This window comes from Littorina saxatilis, linkage group LG2, assembly GCF_037325665.1.
Source record: "Littorina saxatilis isolate snail1 linkage group LG2, US_GU_Lsax_2.0, whole genome shotgun sequence".
NCBI lineage: Eukaryota > Metazoa > Mollusca > Gastropoda > Littorinimorpha > Littorinidae > Littorina > Littorina saxatilis.
The window spans coordinates 8,000,779-8,025,019 of record NC_090246.1 but is presented as its reverse complement, the minus strand read 5'-3'; the positions used below and the strand labels follow the sequence as shown (position 1 = coordinate 8,025,019).

Sequence of the window (24,241 nt, the reverse complement as noted above, 5' to 3'; positions counted from 1 at the left end):
TGTTTTTGATTAACCCCAAGATATGTATCTCTGTACAATATGATGGCTAAGTATTGAGCAAGGTTAGTCAATAATTCTGTCATTTGTTCCCGAACAAATATCACCAACACACTCGCAATCACATGCACACAACCCACAATCTATGCTAGTATCTTCATGTATCAATTCTACGCAGTGACACACAAGAATCACTTTGGCCACGACCGAAAACACACCTACAATATAAAGCACACAAACCACATGAGCATGAGGAAGAACAGGAGAAAACACGCTCCTGAAAACAATGAATATGGTTGAGAATGCTGATAAAGCCCTATATGTCACGGTGAAAATTGTTATTCCACCAACTGAGGAAAAAGTCTGACCAATTCTCATCTTCACAATCGACATAGCAACCCAATCCAGTCCATGCCTTCTTTCATCAGCTGGCCTGGCAGATCTCAAAGTCGTCATAGCAACCAGATCTATGCCATGCTTTCATCTGGCTAGATCTCAAAGTTCCATCACGAAAAGTTGTTAGACAACAGAAGTAATCAAGAAATGGTCTTACAGTAATTAGATTCAAATACGCAAAGAAAGTGATGCAAATGCAACCTATTTTTTGTGGAGTGCATGAGTACTTCTCTCTCTAAAATGACACCTCTCCTACAGATAAATGCCACAGAACTAAATCTCATTAAAATGCACCAATTCTTCCTTCATCAGTAGACAACCATGTACACCACCATGGATCCAGTGCTCCTTTCCGTGCAGATTGTTTTGGAAAATCACCATAGATCAGACCAGGCTTGGAAAAAGAGCACCCTTCGATTTAGACATGTCAAAAGTCAACAGGCTGACTGCTTCTGTGAAGAATACAATTTTTCCCCCAGAATTGATTACATAATTGACACCTACGTCAATCTTCAAAATTATTTCAGCTAAAAACAAATTCTCAATCTGCACAGGAAGCAGCCAGACTTCTGATTTGGGGGTATGTGTCAAAGTGGAGGGATGCTCTGATTCCAGGTGAGAGCCTGGTCCGATCAGCAGTAGTGTATACAATCATTTATGTGGAAAAGAACTTCTGCAGAAAGGAACGCTTCCACAAAAAAAATCCAATCTTCTGTGAGTTGTCGCATTTCATTTGAACTAGCAGCCTGAATAATTTATGTCCTTTCGGAGAATTATATATGAACAAGCCAGACCTACTCCAGTCAATTTTTTAATTCATGCTTAATTGTCTGTTTTTCCATGTTACATTTCAGAGCCAAGACCCGTAATTCAAGAAATCAACAACAAAATGACAAAGCTCACTTCACATTGAATACACAGAAACAGACATTTCACTGAACAAATTCATACTTTGATGTATCAATACATAACGAAAATATTCAGCACAATTAAATGCTCTCACTGATACGATGAATTTCAAAATAGTGGATAAGCCACTTATTACTATTAGTTACACTTCACAGCAGTTTCCATCTATTTTCTTTATATTGATGGCAGAAAAATGTCTTTGCAAAGTCAATCTGTTAATGAAACTTAATCTAATTCATTAATTTTTTGGCTCAATCTTAAATGTCACAGAATGACTTCTCCGATCGCAGGCACCATGCAGCCCACACAGTTTTCCGAACAAGCACTTGGAACACAGATGCAAAATGACTCACTACTTCAACAGCTACAAGCCTAATGAAATTAACCTGAGGTGTAATAAAAACTTGCAACTATACAGAAAAAATGCTGTTCTTTTTCTGATCCGGCAAAATACTTCTGATTGCTATACTTTTGAAACTGCTGCTTTTTGAACATTCATTTTCTAATTGAATCTTGAATGCTGTTGAACTCAAGCTGACAGAATAATTCTGTTCTGGCACCTTCGAAATGAATGGGGGAGGGGGGGGGGGGGGGGGGGAAGGGGGGGGGGAAGGGGGGGGAGGGGGGTAGTAGAGGGAAACACCTTCTAGCTCCTGAGCAACAACCAAAAAAAACCATGAAAGTCACAAATCACATCCTCCCCTCCTATGACACCTATTCAGGATTCAAACTGCAGCCAAAGCCACGTTTTCATTCTTCATATACCTGTCAATATTGTCTTTTGTGTTTGTTGACTGTTTCACTCTATACACCTGTCAGACGATTTTGTTCAGAATGTTCTGAATCATATTTAATTAAAGATTCCTTTCATTAACCTATTTTGTTTTTCAGAGTCTTAAAACCTGATACAGTCTTGAGAGACACCAGCTTTGCAGTGATCATTTCAACAGGTCGTTTTGTTGATGAAAGGGTAGAAGACCCGTTTCCCATATCTCAGCTTAATTTAGACCAAAGTTTAAACAGCATTAATTTTAAAATGCCCAGACCACAGCCGCTGAAAAGGTTGTTTATTAACAGCAACTTCTTCAGACGTCTTTTGTGCTGATTTGGATGGTTAACACAGAAAAGGAGAGGTTACTTTCATGGACTGGTCTCCTCTGGCTGATAGAACCGTAAAAGTTTTGAAAGACGTTTAGCGTCTAGAAGCAGAGACCACAAGCTGCAAAGAACTCGGCTGATCCAATGAAGAACTTGGCTGATCCAGTGAAGAACTCGGCTGATCCAGTGAAGAACTTGGCTGATCCAATGAAGAACTCGGCTGATCCAGTGAAGAACTCGGCTGATCCAGTGAAGATTTGAACAGTGGCTGGTGGTAAGCAGAAGAGTGGCATCCATTATGTGAAACCTTTCCCATGAGAGGACACCACCCCACGTGGTGTTGTCACTCAGTCTATAAACAAATGATACCTTTCGTTAAAGGGCACCTGCAGCGTATTGACATTCTTGGCTGGTCTCCAGGGCATCCCGTCATGGCAACGCCACTGTACCTACCAGCAGAGACTAAGAGACTAAAGTCGTCGACCAGACACGACAGTACAGTACAGTCACACAGGCGGTAACAATGCCTCCAAGCTGAGACGAAAACCACAAGGTCATATCTACTTATTAGCTCGACAGGGCCTATGTCGTATCTATTGAAGAGCTCCACAGTGTAATATCTCCGAAGAGGTCAGCTGAGGGGGGAACAAGCACCTGAGAATACACTGTGCTTGGCCCTGAGAACCTGTTGCCACGGTCACTGAGAGAGGGCTTTGGCGGTGTGGGTGGCGCAGCGGAGCATGGAACGGCCCAGCTCGGAGGAGAGGCGGAGGGCAGGGAGGGGTATCTATCTGTCCACTTGTGTCATGCGTACTCCAGCAGCTGTTTGTGGTAGAACAAAAGATACCTGCACAAAACAAACACAAACGTCATAGCTAGCTTCGGATTTAGTCCCCAGTGTAGTTCATAGTCAAACTGAATTTAACTGAAAATGTTCACTCTTCTTTCAGCATGTGACGTCACTTCCACGGAACCATTTCTAGAGATGGCATAAGTTATGAAAAAAACAGAAAACAGACCTGTTTACCCTCATTTTAATTTGACAGAAGATCACTCAGTAAAAAACAGAAGAATCCAGCACAGATGCAGAAGAAAATTTGACGTTGTACATCATTTTTGCCTCCATGGCAGATTTTGAAGTCCGAACCGCAGTGAGTGCAGAAGGCATACTTCTCACCTTGATTTCAGGGCACATACACGGAAATAGCTTGTGGTACTCTGGCCGATATATTTGCAAATACAGCTTCTTTTTCGTGATAGTTTCGTTTTTTTCTTGAGGAGAATCTTCATCCGTTTCGGTTTCATGCTCGCGAGCACTGCTGCCACGTTTTCTCGCAGACATTTTGTGTGGCCACGTGGCGTTCCTTTCCCGTTCTTCAGTGCAAAAGAGTGCCCGGTAGTTGTCTCCCTTGTCGCTCCTAAACCAGTATGGGAATGATGCATACTGGTTTAGACCGTTTGGAATGCAGAAGATTATCGATGTTTCCAGCGGAAGAAATGTTTCGGAGACGGAAGAACGGAAGAAAGCTTTGAAATTCGGAAGATTCTTCCGCCAAAAGCGGAAGGTAAACAGGTCTGAGAAAATAACAAAGAAATAATTTCTTTTTCAAGAACAAAACAACAAAATCATAGCGACCACTTGTCTATAACGACCCCTTTTTGTCAGTCCTTTGAGAAGTCATTTTAAACAGGTTTGACTGTCCATGCAAGCCATCTTACCCTTCGCTAGACAGCACTTCTCCAGCAGTGGCTCTTGTGATGACGTGGTCTTCGCACTTGAACCACTGCTCCTTGTGGGAACGTATGTAGCACGTGTAGTGGCCAGACTCTATCGTGCCGCTGTGGTTCACCACCGCAAACAGGGAGTATCTGCAGACACAAGACACAGCGTGCAAGCCACAAAAGTTAACAAGGTTGATGTAAATTCAGGGAGCGTGTTCATTGAAAATGTTTCGTAAAAATCTGGAAACACACACACTCATACCTAGGGAGGCCCGGCGGCCATTTTCATTTTTAACGTTTTTTCCATAACTTTGGCCATTCATAAATCAACGAATTATGTCTTTATTCTTCTGAAATTTTGTAGATATGCTTAATATAATATTGTCTATGGGATCCGAAAATTTTAGGGATGTAGCTCTATTGGAAATTTAGTTAGGAAGCACCAAAGTCGGGGAAAATGTCCATCACACCAACCCCAGACCACCTTAGAAAAAGTTGTGCAGAGCACTAAACACAAAAAAAGTTCTTTTTCATCAACTGTTTTATTAATTGTACTTATTGAATGTTAAAACGCATGTATATAGAAATTATTTGCGAAAAAAGTAGTTAATGAAGTCAATTTAGCCAAATTAAAAAATGGCCGACATCTTCTGAATACTCTTATTTCTCAGATATGCAGATCTTCACTTTAACATGATTTATTCACCTAATATAAACTTATAATATATCAAATTAAAGGAAATTAGCTGCTCTTCATAGTTAAGACATATTCAATCAGATTTGATGGGGAAAAATATCAATTTTAGTTAGAATAATGAAAAAGTAAATATTACGTCACATAAAAATTCTTTCAAAAACCATTAAAAATAAAAAGTTTGTTCAAAGCAGAGACATCAACGGCAAGTCACAAGGATACTATTTGTTATATGGACCAAACTAAAAGAATAAAGTAACCAAATAAGTCTTAAAAAAAATTAAAAAAAAAAGAACAAAAGTTTAACAAGAAGAGCAAACGCTCGATCGAGTCACTTTCGCAGTTCTGAATATTATATGAGGCATCAGATGGACAGGAAGAAATTGCTATTCACAACACAATGAGTCACGTTCACATAAAATTTGAGCCCGGTCACTTTTATAGTTTCCGAGAAAAGCCCAACGTTAAGTTGTGTGTTGCCGAACAGAAAAGGCTAGTTATCTCCCTTGTTTTTCTGATAACGTTCGTAAAAGGCTACAGATGTAAATACTTTGATGTAAAGAATAATCCTACAAAGTTTCAATCACATCCGATGAACTTTGTCAAAGATATAAAATGTCTAATTTTTCCTTTGACGCTGACCTGTGACCTTGAAAAAGGTCAAAGGTCAACGAAACCATCGTTCTTCTTCTTCTGCGTTCGATGTTGGTGGCCGTGCTAGATCCTCAGACCAGTGGCTGCGAAACCATCGTTAAAGTGTAGAGGTCATTGGAGGTCACGACTAAACAAAATATGAGCCCGATCGCTTTGATAGTTTCCGAGAAAAGTCCAACGTTAAGGTGGTGTCTACGGACGGCCGGCCGGACAGACTAACACTGACCGATTACATAGAGTCACTTTTTCTCAAGTGACTCAAAAAAATCAAACGGCGGATCTGTCACCTCAATTTAGCAGCACAACCAGTGCATAACTTTTTTTTTTTTTTAAATCACAAAAGGATAACACCTCCATCATGAAGTACATTAGAACTTTCAATAACATACAGTACACAGCTCGTTTTCATTCTCGCCGGCCTCAAACTGAAGACTCAGATGGTTGAAATCTTTGGTGAGCACCTTACTCTTCTGCACTAGTCCTGCAACTATCTTCTCGTGAACTTTCCTGTCAACAGTTCCTTGTTTGAGAGTTTTACTTTTAATCTTATCTCTCAGGAACTTCACCTTGGTTTCGAGTGCTAGAGTCTTTTTCTCCAGCAGTTTCCTCTCTTTTAGAATTCCCTTGCTGTCCTTTGACATAAAAGATGACAGTTCCTCAATCTTTTCTTCCAGAAAACTGTTCAATCTAAGCTGTCTGTCAAGTCGGTAGGCAAGCAACTCTTTTTCGATATTGCAGCTCACCAAATCCCTGTCGAATAAAGTCTTGCCTTGACGAAGAACAATCTCACAGTCACTCTCCGGCACGTCGACGGCACAAGGAGCAGGGATGGTTGAAGGGGCCGCAGGGGCTGGCTTCTCTGGAACGGCCACTATTCCATCTTGTTCAGAGATGCATTTTGACAAGACGTCAAGTTTCCACACGAAAGGCTGACACAAAAAGTCAAACAAGGCCGAGCAGTTCTTTTCAGTCGGTCGTCTGTTGTAGTTACTCACAAGCTTGACGTAAACCTTTTTCACACGCCCACACTTTGCTTGCACGGAAGTTGGAGACCTGGAGTTGAACGCCTGAGTGGTGAACTTCATCAGCCAGAAGTGAAGAACTTCGAAGTAGCGACTAAGACAGGAGTCGTCCGGAAGAGTAACTTTGCCACACTTCTCCACATTCTCAGCCGAGAGCGTGAGAGAGATGAAGTCCCCATTTGTGATGTCTCGCAGTGTGCCAGCATTCTTCCCCAGTGGTCCTGATTCAGTTGTTAAGCAGCCGCTGAGAAGAGAGGTTCCAGGTACAAGTGAAAACTTGGTTCCAACAGCCTTCTGATCAGGGATGCAAACAATCTGAAAAACAAAAGAACATACATGTAAAACATAAAACAACTATATATTCAAGCCTAAAAAATATTAATAGAAACAAAACATTTTGTCTTTCTTTCTAATTAATTCACATACGACAGTGAAAAGATGTAATAATAATAATAATAATAAATGAGCATTTATATAGCGCAACATCATAACTTTACAATTATGCTCTTTGTGCTTGACACATTTAAAATTAAAACACAGTTATACAAGCATTTACATCTACATTCATAGTCAACAACGCTAAATTAAAAGCATACACCATCAAACATACATTACAAAAGATTCTTCCACTAACTAAGTAATAAAAACATGAATAAAATAGGTAGTGAAAAATCACTAAAACAACAAATACACTACATGTAGCAGTGTCTCCAGCTGTATGGTTGTATCCCAAAAAGAACAGGAGTTGATCCCTTATTTACCAATAGTAACAACAACAATTTAAATCATCTGCAGTCATGATTCATATTCAGCAAACTTATTCTTCTACGTACCCGGGTATTCAGCAAACAAAACTGGTACAGTGCTCAGTAGCTATTGTGATATGACACGTTTCATTCCTGAAGTGCCACTCTGATCTATTAGATTTGTTACCATCCAGAAGAAAATATCAAATTTACAGATTTATTGTAAATATCTCATCAATCTTATGTTTAATGAGATTCAGGATGCGTTTACTTAAGCTTACTTTAAAAAACAAAACACAGCTCGATCAGCGAAACCTCAGGGATTGTCCGACAGTAGTATCGCCCAAATACCGGGGATGATGATCTCCACATCAAAATCGAATATGTTGCATCTAAGCCGATTTACAAACACAATTTAACCTTCGATAGCTTGAAACACTAGAACTTAGTTATAATTTGATTTTCATTTAAAACTAATGCATATTTCGACAGAGAAACAGTTCAGATCAAATACATACCCACTCGACGCCCCCACAGCAGTTAGTTGACTCGCCCGCCATTACACATTCTGCAGCTTGGAACACAGCAACTCAGTCTCCACTCGGCTTTGTCAGGAGTGCGATTCGACGCTCAAATTCTCGTCTTGAAAACGCTCGCGTTAAAAAACCGCTTCGATTACAAATGAGAAACTTTGGCACAAGAAAATTCAAGATGTTGACGATCATACGCAATGCGTTGAACTTCGAACGATGAATGGAACAACTGTGAGCTCTTCGTTTGAAAATGGTTCGTGTGTGATATGCTACAGTGCTTCCCATTGGTTCATCGCTTGATATGACGTAAACAAAGGGGAGATCGTTACTTGTGCCAAGTTTCATTGGTGAATTATTTATAGTTTGCAAACGCGAACCAACCAAAAACGGGTTGTTTTGGGACCGATTTAGAACAAATCCGTGGCTTGGGGCCAAATCGCTGCACAGCGAGCCAGCGGCTAAGTCCGACGCACGCGCGCGACGCTTTGGGGCATTTTACACATCCAAATACAACTATGTTAACACATTTTTTGCACATCAAACTTAGATGAGTGTACTAAGATGACTATACTCAAGAGCAATCATACTTTATTTGTTTCTAATAAAAATTCAAATAAGCACAATTTTGAGTTGAAAACAGCTCTTTGTACTCTCTGCTTGACTGCCGGGGCCGCGGAGAGCGTGAGCCTCCCTATCATACTCACGCATGCAAGCAAGCAAGGGCACGCACACACACACACACACACACACACACACACACACACACACACACACACACACACACACACACACAATCTACATTCAGAAATCATGAAGCTTTTAGTAATCCATCTATTTATGAATACACAGCGATTTTACTTACTTCTGTGATTCCAGTCCCAAATAGTGGATTTCGCTGCAAAATTTAAATAAATAGGAAACCACAGGAGGTTCGGGGGGGGGGGGGGGGGGGGGGATTGAGCGATGTCTCAATACAGGGGATGGCATCTTGAAAGATGCTTCCACTGCACTCACTTGTTATCACAGGAAAGACCAGTGGCCGACTCTCGCACAATCTGGTTGGTGTAGCCATTGCTGTTGTTTCGTGAAGAGGACATGAACGGCGTCATGTCAAGCTCCTCCGGGAATGATACATACGTTGAGATCTTTTTGTGGTACCCCGTGGAATGCTCAAACCTCTGCAATATTAAGGAAAAAAAAGATCATCAACTTGCATACACACACTAACATACAAGTATACAAACACACACTCACGCCAGAGAAGAGACCCCCCAAAATGTAACTCCAAGGAACGAGTGAAATTTACTCAATTACGACTTGCGTCTGCCAACCCGTACAGACTTAAAGCAACAGAAGCTACAACATTAAGCAATGAAGTTCTGCGCTTCTAGCTGACTACCATACCGAACTCACCCTTGTCAATAACGAAAACAAAAGGGGTTGTCTCCATGTGAAATATGTCGATGTGAACTTATACTAGCTAGACTGCAATCACAAAAATAGCCTTCTAGAAAAATCCACCCAACATTATCCCTTGGTGAACCCACTCTAGAAGCAATAACCACCCAACCCAACCCTTTGCTACACTGAATCATCAGGTGAACAACAACAATTTTCACAGACAATCCTGGGCTTATATCTTCCTAACATTCCAACCCCCTACTCCCCACTTCATCTACTGTCCTTATCTGGTTTAAACAAAACTTTATTCAATTTTTTGTATTGTGACACATATACAATATTCAACAATAACATTGAGAATCCGAACTCAAGCATGAAGCTTATAGTAACGAATCCGAGGGGAAACATAAAAGAAGTTATCTCCCCCTACACCTTCCTCAAATCAAATCCACCAACACCCATGCCGGACCTTGAGGTGGAAGCAGGCCACGATGGGGGACTTCTTCATGGTCAGCTGCTTGGTAGACTCCTGGTAGCTGCTGCAGTTGCTGCACTTGATCTTGGCCGAGTTGCCCAAGTGCTCCGGGCGAGTGAATCTGTGGACAGGCAACGCAAAGAAAATGAATTTAACAAAAAGTAACCTTTTTTTTTTTTAAAGTTGTCCTGTTATATTTTCATTCCACACTTAAGGTAGGGACTTACTTGCACTGTTTACATGTTACATCGGACTGAAGCCCACCCGAGAAGATCTGGTCAATGATGCAGTTGACCTCACAAAATCTAAAAAAAAATCAGCTTTTAAAAAGGAGGGCGTCTTAAAATGGAGGTAAATTTACAGAGGATATGAACAGAAAATCTCAAAAAGCAAGGCATTAAAAGGGGTGTTCCACTGTACACTAAATCAAAAGTGTACACAGAAACTTCTTCAAGCACATGCTCAAAAAGAGTCAAATACACTACTATCTTAACCCAGAACTGTCACACTGACAAGTCAACTGGTCTTGGAAGGTACATTAACTCTCCCCAAGATGTCAGGCCCCATTTTAGGAAAGGACCACTCAGTATACAAGACATCTAACTTTGTGTTGAATCTATGGACATCTCAAAGTTCACCTGTCATGAAACGAAATCTCACAATAAAGGACATCTCTTTCAAGTTGTTCTATTGATTTCATCAAAGTGTACATTTTAAGTAAGGACACATGAAAACAGTGAGTGACACTTTCGACTAATCAGAGAGGCGTTCTCCAAGACTGATACCACTGCATTTGAAAGCTCCCAACATTATTCTTCCAAAAGCACACATTTTTACGCAAAGTACACATGCATATGCAATGATGACACAACCATTTGTCGAGGATATGCAATCAAGTTCTGACTCTTTTAGCAAAGAGCAAGTTTACCTCTTCAGGCAATCTAGAAGTGAGGTAGGTTCGTAGTTGCTTGGGCTGTTTGTGAAACCTGAAAGAAAGACATGGACAAATTAGTTTAACATTTCTACAACCTCATGCCATGTAAGACATTACACACACATGGGTGTTACTGGGAAAAATCAAAAAACCTGAAAGGCAGGGGTCCAAAATGCTCAAGTTTGAAAGAAAGTTTCTGGACACCGACGAAACCAAATCATAATAAGCAAGATGGCGGCAAATCCAAGGGAGCGAACCAAGAAAGCACGCGAACCGGTGTCAAAAGTCGGATCGGAACCGCTGCTCGTTATTTCAACTTAGCGAAACAAAGCTTTTTTTTTTTTTTTTGAAAACCCGGAAAACCGGAATTTCCGGCTTCAGATTTTTTCAAAAACCGGAAATCCGTCAAAAGCCGGAAGAGTAACACCCATGCACACATAATTGTGAAAATAATCACACATACACACACACACATACACACGCACGCAATAGGCAATTTTCTTGCCCCCAAAATAGTCATAAATTACTTAAAAATAGTCAGGGTAAAAAAAAATGTAGCGGCCCGCTGATTGCTTAAAGTGATAAGCCAGTATAGCACAGCATCGTGCGTACAGCATACTCAAATTTAATTTTAAATAGAACTTTCTGATTGTTAATCCTACCCAGTGGCCAACCCAATCAGCTAATCCAATCCACCTGCAGCCAGACGTACCTGAGGCAGGGGAGAGAGAGGCGGTCGGGAGGTCGACCAGAGCGGGCCCCACGGCCATCGGCAATGCTGGGTCCCCGACAGCGCTGAGGACGAGGTTGCTGCCGGCAGCAATGGCCGCTGTCGTTGACCCAGGGCCGGGCCCCAGGTCCAGCGATATATCCCAGATGGGGTCTATCGTTGTGGAAACGTTACTGGAGACAAAAGGGAGGGAATGAGAAATTGACATCAACTGAATGCACACTTGTGAACGAAGAACATAAAAAGCAAGAACAAAAGAAGACTAGGCATAGTCAAGAATTAGTCCTGTGGAAATTGCATCACATTTTGAAGGAACCGTGAACATTTGAGATTAAATTTAGCGTGATGATGAATCAAACATGGGGCTAAATCCGGATACTGCTTTAAGAATACCTCCCAGCTTCATTGCAAATTTCAATAGTCACTACTGTGAAGGAAGATACTGGGTCTTACGTTGTGGAAACATTAGTGGAGCCGGAGGCTAGAGTGTCCCCATGATATTCAACCGCTGGGTCATGATTAAAATACAAGCTATATACAAAAAATCATGCGTGTTGTAACCTATACTTATAGTACTGCATGAAAATAAGGTCCCTCTGACAAGAGAATACCTCCGAATAAAGGACACTGTCCTGGACTTACTCTAAATTACTTCTCAAAGTCTTCATGTCATGAGAGAACACCTGGAATTTAAGGACACTTTTGGTCGGTGTCAAGACGTGTCCCATCATGACAGGTACGGTGGAACCCCACATTTATGCCCCCTGATATAAGAGTTTGCCCCCTTTAAGACTTTGCTATTTCTGATTTCCTGTAAATAATCTTTGCAAATTCCCTTCCATTTGAAGACTCACTCTTGTCTAAGACCAGATTTTCTAAAAAAAAAAGTTGGATGTTAAACAGGGGGTTCCACTGTTATATTTTCATTGCACACTTAAGGTAGGGACTTACTTGCACTGTTTACATGTTACATCGGACTGAAGCCCACCCGTGAAGATCTGGTCGATGATGCAGTTACAGTGGTGAGAGCTACTGTAACTCAGCCCATTTGTTCCTGAAACATGCAGCAACACAATGACATCTACATCTAGTGATAGGAATATAACAAAACTGAAGAAAGAAAAAGAGAGAGAGAGAGAGAGAGAGAGAGAGAGAGAGAGAGAGAGAGAGAGAGAGAGAGAGAGAGAGAGAGAGAGAGAGAGAGAGAGAGAGAGAGAGAGAGAGAGACAGAGAAAGAGAGAGCGGGGGGGGGGGGGAGGGGGGAGAGAGAGGGAGTGGGAGAGGGAGTGGGAGAGGGAGTGGGAGAGGGAGAGAGAGAGAGAGAGAGAGAGAGAGAGAGAGAGAGAGAGAGAGAACTTTGAACTTTGAACTTTATTTATTTATCGAGGGTAACAGAATAAGCAAAATATACATGCTTTTTTTCGTCCGGCCCTCGCCCATTGAGGGTAACTCGATTAATAACAAGAAGAAATAAAAATTAAGTTAATTACAATACAATGTATATAATTAACATGTCAAACAGTTAAAAAGACATTCAAAATGCATTATGAATATCAAGCAATGATGTATTATTATCACATAATTATTTACTTGTTTCCAAGAGAAACAGCATATACATTTCTTTGAAGGAAGTTTCACTGAATTGCATTTTAATTAAATCAGGAATGGAGTTCCACAATAAGGCGCCAGAATAAGAAAGACTTGATTTGTAAAGGTCAATTCTAGGGGTTGGGGTAATTAATTTGTTTAGTTTTATTGAATTATTCAGTTTGAAATCTGAGGCAATGAATGTAGGTGCATTCCCTGACATAATTCTATGCATCATTACACCTTTGTTATAGATGAATCGTGATTTGATAGGAAGAATCTTTAATTTTTTATAATCAGACATAGAGAGAGATGCATTTGTTAAAAGAATTAATTTTACAGCTCGTCTATGTAAAGAGCACAAGTGTTTCAAAGTGTTTGCACTTGCAGAGTCCCACACTGTGGACGCATAATCAATAGTTGATTGAATATATGCCTGAAAAAACAGTTTCCGTGTGCGTAGGTCTAGAAAGTGTTTAATTTTTGATAACTGATATATTTTTTTTGAAGTATTTTTACAAAGTGTATCTAAATGTTTTGACCAAGACAGATTATTATCAATGGTTATTCCCAAAACCTTATGGTTATCAACTTCAGTTACATCTTGATTTTGTATTTGTAGTTTAGGAAATTTTGATGATAGATTTTGTCGTTTTTGTCTAGTGGTTAGAAGCATGCATTTAGTTTTATTTGGGTTCAGTGACATATGGTTTAGTTCTGACCATTCCAGCAATCGATCAATGTTTTCTTGGAGGACTCTTGCTAGCTCACTTAGATCTTTGTGACTAGAATGAATTGTAGTATCATCTGCAAATAGTTCACACATACATTTAACAAATAATGGTAGGTCATTAATATAGATAGAAAATAGTAAAGGACCAAGAATAGAACCTTGTGGAACTCCAAACCTTACTGTTTGTTTACAAGAGTATGATTGATTCAGATAAGTACTTTGCTGTCTGTCTGACAGGAAAGATTTTAAAATGTTAACAGAATCAGTTGCCAAACCATAAATCTCAAGCTTTTTGATAAGGAGTTTATGGTCAATTAGGTCAAAAGCTTTAGCAAAGTCAACAAATAGAGCAGCACAGAACTGGTTACTATTAATGTTGTTTAGCCATTGGTCAACTAAGCTAATCAGCGCTGTTTGACATGAGTGTTTTTTCCTAAAACCTGATTGCTTATCATGTATCAATTTGTTGTCCTCAAAGTGCAAAAGAATATGCTTATTGATATGTTTTTCAAGAGGCTTTGAAAGGATTGATAGAATTGATATTGGTCTGTAATTTGAGGGATTTGTAGTATCCCCCGATTTAAAAAGAGGAATCACTTTAGCCTGTTTGAATTTACTTGGAAAACAGCATTGGTCGATACATATGTTATAAATAAAAGTCAATGTATCTGTGATTATTGGAGTTGCAATTTGTATAATGTTTGCATCAAGCCCATCTATGTCACGTGTTCCGCTTTGTTTAAGATGTTGTAGCTGAGAGTAAACATCCAATATAGTCATTGGTTGCAATGCATGATGAACATGGATATGTTTGGAATTGCAGTATTCTTTCAAAAGTTTTAAATCATTTGATTCTGTCCGATCATAAGAAATCACTTTATCGGCAATTTTTGAGAAATGTTCATTAAGTGTATCTACAGAAATATTAATAACTTGTGAGGATTTATTTGCAATGTCTTTGTTTGTGAGTTGGTTAATTGCTTTCCAAATAGATTTTGAATCTTGTTTAGATGTAATGAGGTTTTGAAAATATTGTTGTTTACGTTTTCGTTTCAGGGAGTTCACTTTATTTCTTTGTTGTTTGTACTCTTCATGTGTACCATGTTCTTTTAAAAAATCACGGTAATTTGCTGCATTTTCTATGTCTTTGTCGATCCATTTAGGTTTTTCAATCTGCTTGATTCGATGTGTTTTAAGGGGTGCGTGTTTGTTATAAATATTAATGAATATAGATATCCAAAAATCCAAAGCTTGGTCAGGGTTTGTAAAATTGTAAGTATTTGAAAGTGGACTATTTTTTAGATCAGAAAGAAATGCACTTTCATTGAAATGAGAGAATGAACGATATGTAATTGTTCTGTGACCTGTTTTTGGAATTTTTACCCCTTTACGAGACCATGTGGTACAAATGGGAAAATGGTCACTCACAGCAAAACATGGTACACATGTTTCTTTAATATGACGTTTTTCAGAAACATAGATATGATCAATAAGTGTTTTAGAGGTGGAAGTAATACGAGTAGGTTTTTGAATCATTTGATGTAAATTTAATAGATTTAGTGTTTCCAACCAATTCTTATTTTGCTTCAGAAGATCGATATTAAAGTCTCCAAGAAGAATGATTTCTTTTGATTCATTTAAAACTGCATCCATCATGTCCATGAATTTATCACACCAGTTTACCTTCTCTGCTGGGTTTCTGTAACAGAATCCAACAATAATTGATGCTGATTTTTGTAAGCATATTTCCACCCAAATGGATTCTATTCCATGAGATTCAAGATTTTCAAGACGCTTGTAGGTTAATGATTCATTAATATAAACTAACAAACCAGTTTCTAAGTCTTTGGAAGAATCTTTTCGTAATGTTTTATAACCTGAAACGAAAATATCCGAATCAAGTATGTTGTTAGATAATCTAGATTCTGAAAATGCAAAAATATGAAAGTTTCTACCATTCTTAGAAAGTAAGGATAATATGTCTGTCATTTTGTTATATGCATGGTTTATGTTTAAATGGCCAATATGAAGCCCTTGTTTTACAAGCCAATTATTTTGACAATTATGAGTTGAAGAAGACATACAACAAAATTTCAAGGATACAAAAATACAAAAGCAAACACCTCACACACAAAACCCCACGATGATAAGATACCAATTAAGCAAAATTGTTCACAAAAGGAATTTCAATAATTACAGTTAATAATGTAATTATAGAAGAACTATTTTAACAGATTAATCAATGTTAATATTATTGTTTATAAAAACAATTTTGAAATATGCGAAAGCTTTGAATCGCAGGTGAAGTCCTTTTTCTTCTTTCAAAGCTCTGTTATATTATATATAGTCTTAACGTAGCGTAGAGAGAAATGTACCGTTGAGTCTGAGGATGTATTATAAAAATACAACACAGATTAAATTTCAGTCACAATGACACAAAAAGCAATCACTTTAAAAGTTTGGCAATAGGGATTCAAATATCTAAAAGCTAAGACTACCAGCACATAACCACATACACATGCACACACACACACACACACACACACACTCACACACACACATACACACATAAACACACACATATACACACATACATACACACACACACACCACACATACACACACTCATACACACACGCTTAAAAGATGGCACTTTTAGTAGAGAGAGAGAGAGAGAGAGAGAGAGAGAGAGAGAGAGAGAGAGAGAGAGAGAGAATTTTTCTCAAAAACACAACCCAAAAATATAATCAGTTATCCACGTTATTCTGAGATTTCCCTTTAAACCCTGAAAGATTATAATTAAAACTTTATCTCCAAAGATGCTAGTTTAGCTCAACATCAATTTGTGAGAAAAAAATACCTTTTTAACAACTTGCACAGCATCAATACCTCTTTAACGTCTGATCCTAACATCACAGAGCAAAAAGCCACAAACAGAAACATCGAAAAAATGGCCAACCTTGACCTTGGCAGTGGCGATGCAGCACATCAAGGGCGGCTATGAGGAACTCGTGGGCGTCTTGTTGTTCGTAGCCGGCCAAGTGACGCGCGTTGGTCCACACCAGGTGCAGCAATTTGTATGGGATGTATGGAGTTCGAACCCCTGAGTAAAACTGCACAAAATAACCCATCAAACTATCAATAAATTAAACACTGAAGGCCAACCGCATAGTTATTCTGCTTGTTTCATATGGGATAACAATAAGGAGTAATATTCTACTGTTTTCCACATGTCTTCCGTCCTACTCACTCAACCGCATGGTTATACTGCTCTTAATCAGTGAACCCCCTTAATAATCAAACCTTTTTGGGTGTACCATATGGTACCTGTAAAATGAGGCCCCTCTGATGAGAGAACACCTCTTGAAAGGACACCTTTTTCTATTATCTCAAACAAAGTATACCTGTCATGACAGGCCACCTGCAATGTAGGGGCACTTAGGGCAAGTCCCAAGAGTGTCCTTTCATCGCAGGTACCACTGTATTTTGAATTTTGCCGTGCTGGCCCAAGGCAACGGACCCTCACCTCTTGGAAAAGACGGCCCATCTCGCAGACGAGGCACTGCTGCGGGTTGGCGGTCATGTGACAGTGGTGCTGGTCGGACAGGAAGTAGTCACGGAGGATCGGGGTGTGGGTCAAGGACTGCAGGATGCAGTTCATGAAACACGTGTTGCCCAGGTTGATCAGACCCCGCAGTCCTGCACACAAGAGATGTTTTGGGTACTGACTATTCAAGATTCTTAACCTTTGTGGAAATAGCTGTCAGTAGCGGCGGAGGCTTCAAAACCAGTTGTCTATATCGACGTGGGTTCGATCCCCACGTTCGGCGAGGAATTTATTTCCCAGAGTCAACTTTGTGCCGAATCTCCTCGATGTCCGAACTACCGCGTGTGCACGCATGCGCACGATGAAGAACCCAAGTTCACAGCGAAAGTCTCAGGGCTGTATGGCAGCTCACTTTCCCCAGTGAGAAAGCAGCCCGAATTTCCATGAGGGTAACCTCACAGGACTATGTGAAATCTTATCCTTATCTCGATCCTGCTTTGGACTACACAGAAGGTTCCAATGCAAAATGAATTGGTTGTGTATGACCCATCCGCACAAGGTTAGTTTTTACTGCCTCTTTACATAGACCAACACCTTCTGACGAAAGATAAAAAATTCTTCACAAATTCAGTATGGGTTGACGTAACCACTTGTGATATGATCAGTTGGAAAATCTAAGGGCATTTGGATAATACACGAAGTCTCAAGCAAAAATAACTAGTCACCTTCAGAGTATCAGACAAACCACTAACGCACAAATGAGCCTCGTTTGCCTTAAAATATGGTAGTCGCAATGAGCAACTACCACACAAAGGCAGAGCCACTTGATTAAAAGACCACAAACCTATGTGAGAGTTTTCAGACACTTTCCGTCTCTTGGGGTTTCTTCTCAACAGCTCAATTTCGTCCTGTCCCGGCTCCCAGGGTGCAAAGTCCCGCTTGATCCCTGTGCACAAATAAAGATAGCGTTCAAACATAACGTCAATAATTTGTGATAATATTTAAATGTTTGCGCACCAAACAAATCATTTTCATAATGCTGTATATATTATAGTTGGAACTCTTGAAACCTATTAGACGTTAGTCATACCCAGAACCAACCTTCACAAAAAAAATATCTATGCTTATACTTATAGTATTTGTCAAAACAGTCATCAGATCTCAGAACTATATATTTAGTTACTTGATTAGAACTGACATAAATCTTTTGTCTTTTATGTTTGTGGGAAGAAATGGGACCACCCTGTTTCTCATGCTATTTCTGCATTTCCTGATACTGATAGTGGTATTACTTCCTGTAAAACTTGTCAACAGGAATACAAGTTAAGAATGTTTAAAATCTTGAAAACCCTGCCTAAAGCTGTGGATTTGATTTTGTTCAAAGTTTTGTTCTGGTTTTTACATCCTTAAACAGGAAAATGGTCACGTCAGGAAACCACTTCCTAATTCAGTATTTCCTGATAGTGATGTTACTTCCTGTAAAACTTTTTAACCGAAATAAAAGTTAAGAATGTTTAAAATCTGGAAAACCCTGCCTAAAGCCTCTAAAGCTGTGGATTTGATTTTGTTCAAAGCTTTGTTCTGATTTTTACATTCATAAACAGGAAAATGGTCAGGAAATCACTTCCTAATTTAGAAAATGGTCAGGAAACCACTTCCTAATTCAGTATTTCCTGATTTAAGGATTTATAAACTGAGCATGAAACTGTGTGTAAGTTTATTTTTTGCCACATGACATTGTCATTCATTGGTGTAATTGTAAGTGTTTGTCTTTGTATTGACACATTGGCACTCTGTTTCAGGTAGACAGCTGTGAGTAGAATGCACAGCAAACTGAAAAAAAGACTTGGTTCAAATAAATCAATAATAATTAGCAGAATCATTTACCAATAGTGTAATAATCACAGTAAAAAAAGAAATTCATAACATTGTCTAGGCTCTTTCTGTAAGCACATCTGGCAACTATCTCTTGTCTGCGCCTTTACTTGCCAAACCTCGGGCAAATCTTGCCACTCAAGTATGCAAATGACAGACCTCAATACACACACACAATCACAAAATCATTGGAATACCCAGGGTGGCCGCAGCAGCTCTCTGTTGTTTTCTGGCGACATTTTCCAACTCCTCGTCATACACAAACGTCCCACACGCGTAGCAGTAAACAGTTCCATAGCTAAGATCTACAGCTGAAAGAAAGAGCATTTGATTCATTAGCACTTTAGACATTTTGTATATGATCTTTTATTGTTAGTACATGTATTATCTGTTGCTATACATGTACGCATGCATTGATTATTGCAAATAAAAACTCTAACAAGAATGGGGGGATGCTATCATCAATGAACAGTATTATCATCATTTTCTACTATGTCATTCTCCTGTGAGACATTATAACTACCAGTACCAAACAACTTAGTTGAAAAGCAGGCCTTTCACTCAGTTTCTGTGACCAGTTTTTGAAGCAACTGCTTCTTTTCACATAAACAAATATCCTGTAGGGCTGATCTTACCACCACCGAAGATTGGCACCTACAACAGCAAGCATATTCTTTCACATTCTGCTCATGTTGTGTATATGCATGCATGGGCACATCCCATGTGGCAAAACTGTTTGCTATTTTCCATCTATATTGAAATAGTTTCTGCAATACTTCCTTGGCAAAGACTACACGCACTCCAAGAGTATACAGGATCGATAGGACTGTATATACTCCGACAATGAAAAGCTCTGTTACAACTGTAAGCCAATGAAATGCACCCTTACAAGACGTTAGGAAGTAGCCAATGAAAATAAAATCTGATGTATTGACTTCCGCCATCTCTTTTTCGGAGTGTATACGGAGGGCTGGCAATAATGTACACTTACATATAGTATACAACCACTTCTAGGTTGATACAGTCACTACAAGTGTGTTCCAAACTCCAATAATAATTAAGCTGCCGTGTAGCATCAGTTTTTGTGTGTGTGCGTTTGTTTTCGTGTGTGTTTGTACCCAGCGTAATACTCTGAATCGAAAATGAAGCGTTCCTTTGCAAAATGGTGTCGAATGACACGAGTGTTGATGAGGTTCTCGGATGTTTTATGTACATTCCAAGTTTTTAATCTACATTACAGTGAAGGCTGTACAGCATCAGATTATTTTTGGTTTTCTTACTCTCTGATAATCAACTGCTCTGCATTAATTCCTATCGCAAAGTCGGATCGAATGGCAAATTAGCTTCGCGACCGGAAGTTAACATCGGAGTGTATATACAGGGGGCAGAATCTAGTATACACTCGGAGTGCGTGTAGCCAGTGCGTACTTACTTTCTACTGAGGGTAATACTAAGAGCATCCAATGACATAATAATCAATATGTGCTTCAAACCTCTTGCAGGTCAACTGAAACTAAGGGCTGAGATGTTATGACATGCAAAGATTTCTCCCTTAATTTAAATCCCATTCATGCAGTCACATATGTTTACACATGCATCCATCACAAACACCATCATGTGAAGGATGGGTCTGATCATATTATGAAAGCACATACATTCTTATCTTAGTTGTTATGTATTCATTGTTAGCAAACATCGGCATTATTCATGTTTTACTTTAAACGCAATCATTGTTATTTATAGATCACAGGCACTTGATGTAAGTAGGTCACACACGTGTAAATGTTGTGCCCAGTCCTTGTTTTTGTCTCTGTTATTATTTTAGTTAGCAGGTCTAGTTGAGCACGTATTAAGTATCATGTACCCACTACTAGCCATTGTGCATCTTAGTTAATGGACTGATGATGTCATTTGTATGGAGTCGACGCACGTGCGAGGATATGTATGTGTGGGGGGGGGGGGGGGGGGGGGGGCGCGGGAGATGGAAGCTTGCTGTATGTTATGTAATGTATATATTGTGTGTGATACGTGGAAATGTGATACTATTTATTTGCATGTATGATACAGGTACAAATGTGATAATTGTAGGCTTATACTAGTGATTACTGTGTGTGATACATGAAATGTGATATGAATGCTGTTTTTATATGTTATACTCTTACTTTCTCCCAAGCGCAAGACAAATTCTTCTATGAAAATTGAAGCCAATAAAATTTGAGTTTGAGTTTGAGTTTGAGTTTGATGGACATGTCTGACGACATTTAACAATCTTACCACAGCTAGTCACATGATCACTTACACAGATTGTGCTTTTTAGTTTTGGCATGATTGTGGATGTGCTGTTCGTTGTAGCAACCGAAGTACACGCAAGACAAGCAGGCATGCACCCGAAGACCTCTGTATCTGCAGGTGTGGCAGAAGCATGACTTTGCCTGCACACAAAACAATACAGTAATCATGCAAAAGTACAGAATATATACATGTTTACAGTTGTGGTAAAATACCATCCGTGTCAAATCTGCCAGGTATTGACCAGAGACAGTAACTGAGTAAGTGCATGGTTGTCCAGCAACTGACAATGTTTAGGTGTGCCATGTATGGACATCCTCTGAATGGCTGTGAAAGGCTTGCAACAGGAACTGTGTTTCAGCAGACTGCAATAACTGTCAAAGCAACATCCTGAAGAAGTCTTCACTCTTGTCTCCATTTTTGTTTATTGTTAAAGACTTCAGGATCATTTCAGAACTTTGGGTTGGGCGTGTCTGGACAAATGTTACGTGTAACAGACCCTCATCACACAATCACACGAAGGGTTTTCCCTGTTTGTAAACTTAGCTCCCTTTTCGTGCGGCGCAAACAGACGGTGCACAAACATTCGATTGAGCCTGAACTTACAAGAACGTGCTGTGTTTAGAATGGATACATAAGTATGCGTCTGTAACTGCGTGCACACTGACATAAGCTGCAATTAAAGATATTCTATTTTCGTTTCTTTTCCACGTCTGTGACATCGAGGTACCCTCTCACCTTCACTCGGCGTGCTTCAATCGAGGAGCACGCGATGAAATACGAGTGTATGATGTAAAATGGCTGGATTCCGTAGGCTGCTTTGAGGCTGGTTAAATGTTCGCAGCCATGGAGACTCATCTTCTCCCCCTCACACTTTTCTTGGTCGAAAACTTCATGCCGAAACTCTCTTGATTTGAGTTGCGATGAATAGTTCAACAATGGTTATGCGCAGTGACTAACAAAAACATGCCTGTCTGCGCACATGCGGTGTTGTTGACTCTGGCGCTTCCGGCTCCTGTTCGAATGCCGCATCCCGTTTTCTCCTTGAGAATTTCCTCTCCAAAATTGAAGGGTTTGTGCATAAAACTTGGACACATGCATAGATGTAGTCTTAATGCTCTGCAAAAGACAATCTAACTTTTGTCAATCGTCTTTTATTTTAATTCCTGCACGTACTTCGTATGGGCGTTGAGAGGTCACTGTGAAGCAGACGAACTTTCTCTTTGGGTGAACGAAGTTCAACAAAGGAACTGAGAGTAGCATCTGTAGTAAGAAAGAGAAAGTTGAAGTCAGTAAGAAATGGCGCTCTACTGTATGCTCCATCCATGCATATACATGCTCACAACGTCTGGCCCACTGATAACAAAAGCATTGAATATTGACATGCGCAGGTCTGTGCATGAACAGGTACTTCAAAGAAATATATGCCAACTTAAAGAACATCAACCCTGCCAAGCTATCCCCAAACTCTTAATCTTATCCCATCACATTAAAAACAAACAAAACACACACTATATCATGGGACAGGGTAGAGGAATTGAATATCACTTAGCAGGCTCTGGACTGCATGCACATTGCATGTGTGTTATATTCTGTTCACATGAACATTCCTTACAGAAGAAATGTACACATTACCATGCTCGAGTGTGTGTGTAAGTGTGTCCTCTGTCTGTCTGTTTGTCATCCCAGAATATTGTACGGCGTGAGTGAGCAAAAAATGGGTATTGTCATTTACGCTGAAGGGGTCTAGAGATAAGATAAGATAAGATAAATTTGCAGATGTCTAAGGCCGCGAGGCCTATATCTGATCTTTTGACCAGTACTACATGTATTGACTATCCTAACTTTGAGATGGCCTAGTGTAACGATCTTTTGATCGTGCCTTAATATATATATGTCAACCAAAACTGGGTGTATTCCCGGGTTCCCTGTGGGTAGATTTCTTGTGTAGGCGTTTTCCCTGTATACCATATGGCCACTAGTTCCCAATTCCAGTGGGGGAGCTTGTTTATTTTATCTTGTCAGCGAGCCGCGCGGTAATAAATTCCAGCCGCGTAAACATTGCAGCCAAGGCAAGAAGAAGGGGGAAACTCGGGGACTTTTTCTACATTTATGAAGGGTTAGGGGGAAGCAGACGACAAAATGTACGCCATCTTGTTATTCAGTTGCCAGGTTGGAAACCTAAAAGTTTGGACTCGATTTGCTTGTTATTTCATTATATTGATATGTACAATTATTCATATTGCAAAATATAACATACTACAATCCCTTCAAGCTAAAAATGTAGTGTAAAACCGAAGGAACTTGTACTACAGCACTACAAACACAAATTCAGTATAGTTAGAGAGTATTTTACCTGCGTTTGGATTATGATGTTGTTGTTGCAACATTTAAAGCGTGTTCGATGTTTCTGACGGAATCATTAGCGTTTGAAAACAAAAAAGCCTCGGTTTACCAAACCTTTGAGAAAAATGGCTTAGAAAACGAGGATAGTGTATTTTTTGCAAATTTACTGAGACTATTTCTTTACGACAACGACCGGTATCGGACATTCGCTTTGAGGCAAACAAATTCACTCGTTGCCGCCAACTTCATGCATGGCTTTCCACCCTCCTCAGCCAAGCTGGTGTGCATAGGCACACGCAACACACACCACTTCGTAACACACTTCGCGGCTGTATAAAAGTGCATATATTTGCCTGGAGATAATGAATTACCAAACATCACAAAAAACAAGTTTAGAAACGCTGCTAGCATGAGCAGGTTCTAGAGGGTTAACAGTTTTAAGTTCTGCAGTAGTAAGTCGCCAAACAAAGAGTTTTAAGCTGGGGGGGGGGGGGGATGTTACACGTTACACTGGTACGAAACCTGTGAGTGTATGAGTAAAGACGAGCGCACA

General features: G+C 39.7%; 3 protein-coding genes and 1 long non-coding RNA gene across 5 annotated transcripts in view; 1 reads left to right on the top strand and 3 right to left on the bottom strand.

The window, feature by feature from the left end:
* The window catches only part of LOC138958108 (uncharacterized), a 353,780-nt gene that overhangs the window by 8,351 nt on the left and 321,188 nt on the right, over window positions 1–24,241 (bottom strand). The gene's annotated exons all lie outside the window — the stretch shown is intronic.
* On the bottom strand, window positions 1,942–22,259 carry LOC138958104 (ubiquitin carboxyl-terminal hydrolase 22-like). Its single transcript, XM_070329166.1, has 13 exons — window positions 22,081–22,259; window positions 21,353–21,485; window positions 19,251–19,364; window positions 18,023–18,124; window positions 17,158–17,330; window positions 16,591–16,744; window positions 12,263–12,365; window positions 11,294–11,484; window positions 10,576–10,633; window positions 9,642–9,768; window positions 8,786–8,949; window positions 4,120–4,269; window positions 1,942–3,247 (listed from the first exon to the last, which is right to left on the bottom strand). The coding sequence occupies exons 1-13, from the start codon at window positions 22,198–22,200 to the stop codon at window positions 3,205–3,207; spliced, it is 1,632 nt and encodes a 543-aa protein (XP_070185267.1). The 5' UTR covers window positions 22,201–22,259; the 3' UTR covers window positions 1,942–3,204.
* LOC138957075 (uncharacterized) lies at window positions 5,848–7,970 on the bottom strand. The gene is made up of 2 exons (XM_070328249.1): window positions 7,757–7,970; window positions 5,848–6,807 (listed from the first exon to the last, which is right to left on the bottom strand). The coding sequence occupies exons 1-2, from the start codon at window positions 7,796–7,798 to the stop codon at window positions 5,848–5,850; spliced, it is 1,002 nt and encodes a 333-aa protein (XP_070184350.1). The 5' UTR covers window positions 7,799–7,970.
* The window catches only part of LOC138958105 (dehydrogenase/reductase SDR family member 7B-like), a 34,756-nt gene continuing 32,757 nt past the window's right edge, over window positions 22,243–24,241 (top strand). For both annotated transcript variants that reach the window (XM_070329168.1, XM_070329167.1), the window contains exon 1: window positions 22,243–22,414. The gene's annotated coding sequence lies outside the window, so the exon portion shown is untranslated. The remainder of the gene's footprint in view (window positions 22,415–24,241) is intronic.